Source organism: Phodopus roborovskii, unplaced genomic scaffold (assembly GCF_943737965.1).
Source record: "Phodopus roborovskii unplaced genomic scaffold, PHOROB, whole genome shotgun sequence".
Classification (NCBI taxonomy): Eukaryota; Metazoa; Chordata; class Mammalia; order Rodentia; family Cricetidae; genus Phodopus; species Phodopus roborovskii.
Window position 1 is genome coordinate 57,124,923 of NW_026126480.1, and position 8,941 is coordinate 57,133,863.

At 48.7% G+C, this 8,941-nt stretch overlaps 1 protein-coding gene across 1 annotated transcript; it reads right to left on the reverse strand.

The window, feature by feature from the left end:
- Positions 1–4,329: 4,329 nt before the first annotated feature.
- Scgb1a1 (secretoglobin family 1A member 1) lies at positions 4,330–7,907 on the reverse strand. The gene is made up of 3 exons (XM_051193912.1): positions 7,778–7,907; positions 5,318–5,505; positions 4,330–4,494 (listed from the first exon to the last, which is right to left on the reverse strand). Exons 1-3 carry the CDS (start codon positions 7,830–7,832, stop codon positions 4,447–4,449), a joined length of 291 nt encoding a protein of 96 aa, XP_051049869.1. The 5' UTR covers positions 7,833–7,907; the 3' UTR covers positions 4,330–4,446.
- Between the last annotated feature and the right edge of the window lie 1,034 nt (positions 7,908–8,941).

Below are 8,941 nucleotides of genomic sequence, written 5' to 3' on the forward strand. Positions count from 1 at the left end.
GGGTGTGTGCGTTTTAAGCTAACTTGGTGGTAATTTGTTAGACAACCACAGGAAACAGATTCACAGGTCACTTGCAACAATGCTGAAGGCCTAGCATAGACAAGTGGAGCAGAGAGAAGGCATTGGATTCCAGCGGTAGAGAGGGACTCAGACTGGAATGGACACCTAAGGGCAGAGGGTCAGGAACCCCAGCTCTCCACAGTTGCCCCCTCCCCAGATCGGCTCATCACCCCTGTTTCTTTCAGAAAGCCTCTGACAACATTTCTATCCTGTCCTAGGGAAGACGGAGTACATTCTCCTGTGATGGGAGCCGGAGGAGGGAACCCTAGGCAGTTCTGCAGTGGGAGGCCTTAGTGTACAGGGTGGTTGCCTGCTACGGTCACTGTCTTAACAAGGCTTGTGTGCTGGGCTGGGTACCTGGTTACTGCCAGGGAAGCAAATCCAAGCTCCTAGCCTCAGTTTATCAGTTCTGAAGCTGGCGATCAAGCTTGCTTAGCTGAATCTATTTTCAGGTTTTTTTTTGTTTGTTTGGGGTTTTTTTGCATATACCATAATTTTAGTTCATGAAAGTATGCTGGGTGACTAGTAGCTACTGATGACTCATTTCATATTCTCATATGCCTGTTGATATATTCAGTAAGTGCTTGGGAGGACCATCTACTAATTACAGGTTTCAGAGTACATTGTTTGCTGGGCCCTATCATCATCAATCAAGGCTTCTTTTATCTATTTGAAGCCCTTTGGAGAAACTGATCACGTACTGGTGAATTACTACCCACAGCTGCCTTGGTATTTGCAAACAGCATGCCTGGTGTCAGCTGCAAACTGGCCTGCATTTTATCCCCTTCATCTTGATAAGGCTGACACGGGCTGGTTTTGCTTTCCTCTTCCTGCCTTGTGAGTCACTTACAGATTTTTTTTCTGCCAGGCTCACCCTGACTGTCTCCTGTGTCAGGCAGCAGCTTTCCTGATAATCAATGGATCTTTCGAGTTTGCACTCGCAGTCTGTCTGTAGAGACCTTCCAGGCTAAAATTCCTGTGGTTGCAGATGATGGGGGTAGCATGGTTTTCAAGATTTCGACCTCACCCAGATTCATAGTTTTCCTCACAAAGCCACCAAGAATTATGGTCTTTCTCTTCCCCGAGTTTCTCAGAATCATGAATGTTAAAATTAATAGAGTGCTAACATTTCCTTTTTCCCCTTTCCCTTCCTTTTCTTTCTGCCTTCCTTTCTTCCTCCCTGCCCCCTTCATTCTTTCAGAAGAGTTTCACCACGTAGTTCTGGGCTGGCCTGGAACTTGCTACATAGACCAAGCTGGCCTTGAATTCACAGAGGTCTGCCTACCCTGTGAATAATAACTGTGCCTGTTTATTTATTTTTCTAGACAAGGCTAGTCTTGTCTGCTTTTGCCTCCCAAATGTGCACCACTATACAATGTATACTCAAACATTTAAAATTTTGTATTTGTAGTTTATGCTTAATACTTCTCAAATGCAGGAAGTACATATTTGCACACCACTCTTCTGTGGTTTTTGTTGAGACAGGGTTTCTCTATATTGCCCCTAGCTATCCTGGAACTCCCTTTGTAGACCAGGCTGACCTCGAACTCACAGAGATCCACCTGCCTCTGTCTCCTGAGTGCTGGGATTAAAGGTGCCCATCCTCTTGTGTTTAGTTTGGCATATTCATAGTGAAGATGACTGATTATAGAAACACACACACACGCACACGCACACGTTAGTAGTGTAGATTTTCTCTTCCTCCCCACCTTATTTCTTCCCTGAGATCTCATTCTGTAGCTCTGGCTGGCCTGGAATTCACTGTTTAGGCTGGCCTACAACTCAGATGGTCTCTGCCTCTGGATTAAAGGCAGGTATCACTCACTATATATACCCAACCTTTCTTCATTCTGAAATGTAAAAACTATTCTTAGTTTGAGGCTCTTTAAGACAACATCGTCATCAACAACATCAAAGCAAACTGGCCTTGGCACAATCTTGCCTCCCAGCTGTAGTTTATGGACCAAGATCTTTGCTTAGCCATCCAGGAGAAAACAAACAAATAAAAATGGCAGTTCCTTATTTTCCTCTGATTTCTTATGTACTCCCCAGATAATTCATCCTTTCTGTGGTTATAGTCAGTTCATTCTTGCATTCTGCTGTGTGTGTGTGTGTGTGTGTGTGTGTGTGTGTGCGCGTGCGCACATTTACATTTGTCAAAGGTCAATCCCAGATGTCCCTTTTCATTGGGGGGTGTGGGGTTTGCTGCACGCAAGCTGTTTACATGGGTGCTGGTGTTGGGGATGGTACTTGGGAACTTGAGTTTGCACAGCAAACACTTTCTCAGATGAGCTAGGTTCCCTACTGTGAATTCTGTGCTTGAAGAACCTAAGGCACTGTACATTTCTTTTGCACATTCTCATGCATTGTCAAAGTCCTCTTAAGGCAGACACCCACTGCAATATAATTGTACTTTCTTTTATTCCCAGTCATCTGCATTGTGCTTGTGCAAGGTAAATGTTTCCCTAGCAGTGAATAGGTAGTTAAAATTCAGAACTTTTATGGCCTTGGATCTTATCCATCTGAATAATACCCACTGGGTGGATGGTTCAAATGAGGCAAAGGTGGGCCCCTTAGACAGGGTGACATGGGTGCAGAAGAATCTGGGCCCTTGCGAGGGTGGGAATGGGGCAGGTTCCCACCAGGGCCCTGCCTGTCACAAGTCATTTCTTTTGGACTGGCCAGTCCCCCGACCTGCCCTGGAATTTTTACAATCCCAGCCCCTCCTGTGTGGCAGACAATGAAGGAGCGGGCGTGGTAGCCTTCACAGTGTGTACACACAGGGGTGTTTAAGGCAGGCTCTTCTCATCACTGCCTCTAGTTTGCTGTCTCTCTGGGTTCCTATGTGGGAGGTTCTACCATCAGTAGGACAGGAGTTGGGCCTGGGCTCTGGGTTGTGGAGAGATAAAAGAGATACTGTTAATGCCTGCCAAGCATAGGCAAGCGGTACAGGTTTTAAGGTTGCAGCTTCTGCTATGGAACTTTAAAACCATGCAGGTGGAGGTAGAAGGTTAGTTCTGATTCTTGGTCCTCTGTTTTCGGAGCCATCTCAGAGTCTAGATCTGTCAGGATGGCCTTTAGGGTCTTCTAGAAGTAGAATTTACCACTAACACCGTTCGTGTGCTTCCCCCACGCTTTTTCTCAGAATTCTGATTTTAAAAACCTCCCCCAAATCAAATTTTAGAAGTGAGACGAAACGATTCAAGATCGATGCTAGAGAACGATTTATCATCTGCTCCTCCCAAAAGCCAAGGGGCTGGGGCCCGGTCAGAGTTCCAGAGTGGACTACACTGCCCCCTCGTGGTTGTGATCCTCGAGGCACGCATGGCCCGCGCCCTCCCACGTAGCTTCTAGGCGCTGGCTGGGCTGTTTGGCAGGCCTCTCTGCCACAGCCTCCTTGTTCAGGTGCCCTCTGCCTCGGCCCTCCCTCTTTCCGCAGCTCTTCTGCACAGACCTCCTCCATCTACTCTTGTTTAACTTCTTCGGATGGTGTAGCCTGGCTCCAGTGAGGGCTCACTGATATTAGGGCAGATTCTGAACCACGCAACATCTTTTTGGGCAGCTGATAGCATGTGTGGCCTGTACAAAGGTCTTGAGGCGGGACTTGGCTTTTTAGAAACTAAGGGCAGGGGAGAAGGTATGGGTGAGCAGAGGGAGACGAGGGTTGGCGTGGGCCCTGTGCTGACCTTGAACGTTTACGGTCAGTGTGCTGTATGCTTTGAAGGATGGGGTGCATGTGGGTGCTGCTAAGTCCTTCCATGTGATTAAACTCCCTGTGGTAGGTTGCACTCATTGAACTGCTTAGCAGTAAGTCAGCTGGGAACCTGGCAAGGGGCCTCTGGGTTTGTAGCAGCCAGTGACGATGGTGTAGCCTGTGGATATGGACAGAGTGAATGACTCCAGAGGTCTCCTCAGTTGAGTGGACAAAGAAGGGCTAAGGGACACCCATCAGGCTCCTGGCTGGAACAGTATAGCCCAGAGGATGGAGTTAGAATCCAATAACATTTTGGACCAGACTTGGGAAGGGAGGGGTGGTATCACAGGTCTGAGGGATAAGCTGAGCCTTGAACAAATGGTGGGACCTAACTAGACTACTTTACATTCTCCTGATGGGACATAGCAGGAGCCTAGAGGGAAGAGGCCTTCTGGGATTCCTTGTGTGGACCCAGGGCAGGACCCTCCCTCCCCAGTTCTGGTTCACTCCACTCATTCCAGGACCAACCTTCTGGCTCCAACAGGTGGATAAAAGCATCTGTGAACACAGGCAAATGAGATGCTTGAAGTTTATTGCATAGAGGAAGGCAGGGCTGGTGCAGGGAGGTCACAGAGGCCCAGGGCAAGGACAGGAGCTGTTATCAGGGGAGTATCTTTGAAGTCTGGTGAGCTTTAGATGCTTAGGTCTTGATTACACAGAGGGCTTGTTAGGATTATCTCCTAGAATAAAGAAACAGCCCCCCCAATGTAATGGTGAGTGACCCTCAGAAGTGGACGAAGTACACAGACTTAACAGAGACAAAACAGTGAGTTCTGAGAGGAGCTCAGGGCAGGCCTTAGATGGTTTTCTTTTCTTTCTTTCTTTTTTTTTTTTCCAGACAGGGTTTCTCTGTATTGATTTAGAGCCTGTCCTGGAACTAGCTCTGTAGTCCAGGCTGGCCTCGTACTCACAGAGATCCGCCTGCCTCTGTCTCCCCAGTGCTGGGATTAAAGGTGTGCACCACCAATGCCTGGCTTTGGATGACTTTTTTAAAAGCCTAGTGATAATTAAAAAAAAAAAAAAGACAGGCAAAATGGCTTAGCTATAAATGCTCCTGCCATCAAAGCTGACCACCTGAGTTTGATCCACAGGAGCCCCATGCTGGAAGGAAGAGAACCAATTCCTTAAAGATTGTCCTCTGATCTTCACATGTGCGATGCATACATAGACACAATAAATAAATAAAATTCTTGGGGGAAAAAATCAGCAGAGGTGGGTGAGCTGGTACAAGCTTGTAGTCCTGGCTACTCAGGAGGCTGAGCTATGAAGAACACATGATCCTAGGAGCTTGAGGACAGTGAGGTTAGCTCAGAGAGAACTCCCCCCCAAAACAAAACAAACAAAAACAAAAGAAAAAACAAGTACGCACACACATGTATGGACCCCCCCCACACACACAAGGGACATGACAAGGCTATCCATTAGCCTTGTAACTCCCCAGATGGTATGAAACTGTAGTTGGGGAACCACTTAGAAACAATGTGAGTGACGGACGTTACATACCGAGAGTTTCATGATGTTCATTCTGGTCTTCTGGGGGAGGGTGTCCACCAACTTCTTCAGCTGGATCCCTGAATTTTGCAGGTCTGAGCCAGGGTTGTAAAACTTCAGGGCTGCCTCATAACTGGACTCTGAGCCCATGAAGAGGAACTCAAGGACTTGAAAAAATCCTGGGCAGGCGTCTGAAGAGGCTGGAGTTCAGGCAAGAGAAAGTACATGGACCCAGCTTCTCTAAAAGCTGGCCAGCACCCTGCTGGGCCAGTCAGTCTGGTCAGCAAGAGATAGCAGCCTTTGGGTGATGGAGTGGAATGTAAGATTGGTGAGGCTCCAAGTGAGCACCTTCTAGGTTACAACCAGCGTTTGGCTTTCCTGAGCCGCCTTTGGATTCCTGGCTTGGGTTGGCCATTTTTTCTGTCATCGTTCTAGACACAGTGGGTAGGAACAACTGCCAGTCTGGCTGTTTGCTGCAGTGTGGGGACTGGGAGGAGGCTTCTGGGAACCTTGCTTTCTATCAGAATGCTCCTCACCCACAGCTAGTGGTGGTCTGTGCCACATGTTACCGAGGCATGTGACACAGCCCTTATGCGAGCCCACCATGGTCCCTAAACCTGGCCTGGAAGTTGACTGCATATATGCGTTCTAGTCTGATGGCAATAGTCAGTTTGCAGACAAGCCATCTCACCATGTTTCCTGCAATGGCTGTCTCCTGGGAACATGGTTTCCTACCCTGTTTGCCTCCATCTTCTAGCCTGGCCTCAAATTTCCTGCCCTGGAATTCTCTGCATTGTGTGCAAACTTGGCCTCACTGCTTTGACTCAGGGCCTTACTCCTGTTGCGATGGCCACCCCAGCTGGGAAAGATAGCTCACATATTTTATATAACTCATAGCACTGCGGAGACTAAGGCAGGATGGCTGTGAATTCAGACCAAAATGAGACTCTGTCTCAAAACCAAAACAATAGTCACTTCAACTTAAACTCTCTCTATAATGTCGCCAGGCAGGGTATTTCATTTTCCAGGGGCTCAGTTTTCTAATCTGAAAAATGGGAACAAACTCTCTACTTCACTGGGTTGTTATGAAAATGAAAGGGATAGTGTGTAAAATGGCTGAGGACAGTGACTAGTTTTACTAGTTTTAATATGTGAACACATTGATATGCATATATCCTGCCAGTCCACCCCTTCACGAATTTTAGCCCTGTCTTGCTGAGCCACCCACCTCTGTGCACAGCATTGATACCTAATTAATAAACATTTTAATCCAAAAATAATGTCATTTCCTCTGAAAACAAAAGTGTTCCATAAAAACAGCCACTCCCACTTTGCTTTGCTTTGGTCTAAATCTCCTTGGTCATAAAACCTGTATGCATGGGCACCATGAACCTTTTCAAGTACATTACTTAGGGTTTGTTTTTAGAAAAATAGTACAGCATTGTCTGAGAGGAGGGGGGAAAACTGATGGAAGGAGTTCTCCTAACCCTATTCTGGAAGCACAAAGTGCCTGGAGAGAGAGAGATTGAACTAACCTCCCTCCCTCCCTCTCTCCCTCCTTCCCTCTCTTCCTGTCTCCCTCCCTCCCTCCTTCCCTCCCTCTCCCCCTGTCTCCCTCCTTCCCTCCCTCTCCCCCTGTCTCCCTCCCTCCCTCCTTCCCTCCCTCTCCCCCTGTCTCCCTCCCTCCCTCTCTCCCTCCTTCCCTCTCCCCCTGTCTCCCTCCTTCCCTCCCTCTCCCCCTGTCTCCCTCCCTCCCTCTCTCCCTCCCTCTCTCCCTCCATCTCTCCCTCCCTCTTTTCCTCCCTCTCTCCCTCCCTCCCTCTCTCCCTCCCTCTTTTCCTCCCTCTCTCCCTCCCTCCCTCTCTCCCTCCCTCCCTCCTTTCTGTTCTTTCCTCCCTCTCATTTCTCATTCCTTTCTTCACAGTGATAGCAGCAACTATCCAGAGGCCTCTGATTCTTTATCCAGAGGACAGAATGTTTAGAAAACTCCACCCAGGATTGGCAGTTTCCCAAAGGGAAGATCTCTTTCTGGAATATTCCTTTCCTCCCAGAGCAAGAGACTTGGGCTTGGGTTAGAGGGCAAGAGTCTCTGCTTCACCTTCGGACTGACTGCCAGAGTTGGGTGGGGATGCCCCCTAACCTGGAGGCTGTTTTAAGAGCTCTTGGCATCTTGAGCAACTGGGCTTCAAAAGGTTCCTTATCCCTACTCCATTTTGGGGCAGATGTACTGGTTTAGATGGGCCCTCCCCATCTCCTGTCCAGGCCTCCCTGGTCCCCGGAGTGCAGGGGTTCAGGATTTGTAAGGTGTGATTCTAAACTTTCTAACAGCTCAATGCTTCCCCCAAGATCACAGAACAGTGTTGGTCATCAGACTCAGTGTCTCTGAGAATCAGCATATGGAGGCCTGCCAGGCAGCCACAGAGGGACCGGCCACTTCCTTCTGTCTTTGGGGAAGGGACCCTGGGCACTCACCCGAGCTGCAGCAGATGGACAGCATGGCAACAGTGATTATGATGGCGATCTTCATGGTGGAGTCTAGGAGGCTTGGCTGTCTCTGGATGCGGGGTGGTATTGTAGTGTGTGTATGGGGGCATCAGGTGGCTTTTTATATGATCCAGGAAGCCCACAAGAGGAAGGGGGCAGGGCGTGGGTGCCACTTAGGATATTGCATTATTTACTTGGTTATCTTCTCTGTGGAGTGAGTAAATAATCTCTTTTCTTAAGCCCCGTTTCTGTTCCCATTGAAACTGAGCTCACAAAACAGGCCACTTTTGGGGTGTCCAGGCAGTGGGAGGGGGAGCCCAAGTCAGAGGTCGTGGGAATCTGGACACCTGTGTCCTCTTTATGAAGTCAAGCACTGGGCTCTCCAGGTTCCAGGAAGCAACTGTAGACTTGCCAACCTTGGCGAACCAGAGGCTGGAGGCCTCTCAGGAGTCACAAGGTAGAACGAAGACCCAGGACTCTAAAATGTCATTGAGCTCTGCCTCCCTCCAAGGAAAGTGGCTAGACTTCAAGCCACAAAGGTCACTTGACTCTGTCATTGGTCAGGTTAGATTCTGCATACAGCAGATGAGGACAATGAAGACTTCTCCACGGTATATATCAGAGACCCAGGCCCAGGTCAGGCTTGGTCTGCTCCTACCCAGAGCAGTCCTGGAGTCCTGTCCTGCTGATGGCCAGCTGAGGGGGTACCTCCAGCCTTTATCTGGCTTGACCTCTTCCTGGCCTTTACCCTAACCCTCCTCGCTCTTGCTCCATTCTTTCCCAGGCTCTCCCACACTCTGCATTTTCCTGTTTTCCTTCCTTGGCTATTCTTTCTTATGTTGACAGTTCTCAAGTGTTAGCAGTTCCCAGGCTTTAACCTTAGCCTCCTTGCTTCCCATGCTCCGTGCTTACCCTTTTACTTCGCCAGTGCCCTTGTGTCTTAGCATGTAACCTTGCTTGATGAAATCAACCCTTCTGTCTCTGCTTCCCAGCTTGCCCTCCCCAGCCAGTTCCCATTTCCACAAATCCTATTCAGACTTCCAGCCTGTCTCAAACATCCCAATAGATGCCCAGTACCTACTATGGTGTGGTGGGACTGGGAATTGGGGAAGACTTGGAGAAGAGTTTAAAGGGTCCCCTCATGATCTTCCT

Bases quoted from the DNA above. Each gene is read 5' to 3' on its own strand.
- Scgb1a1 (XM_051193912.1), bottom strand. From the start codon at position 7,832: ATGAAGATCGCCATCATAATCACTGTTGCCATGCTGTCCATCTGCTGC. The intron at 5,506-7,777 runs GTGAGTGCCCAG...CCTGAACTCCAG, and splicing joins GTCCATCTGCTGCAGCTCGG to CCTCTTCAGACGCCTGCCCA. The intron at 4,495-5,317 runs GTATGTAACGTC...TCTTTATTCTAG, and splicing joins TGAACATCATGAAACTCTCG to GAGATAATCCTAACAAGCCC.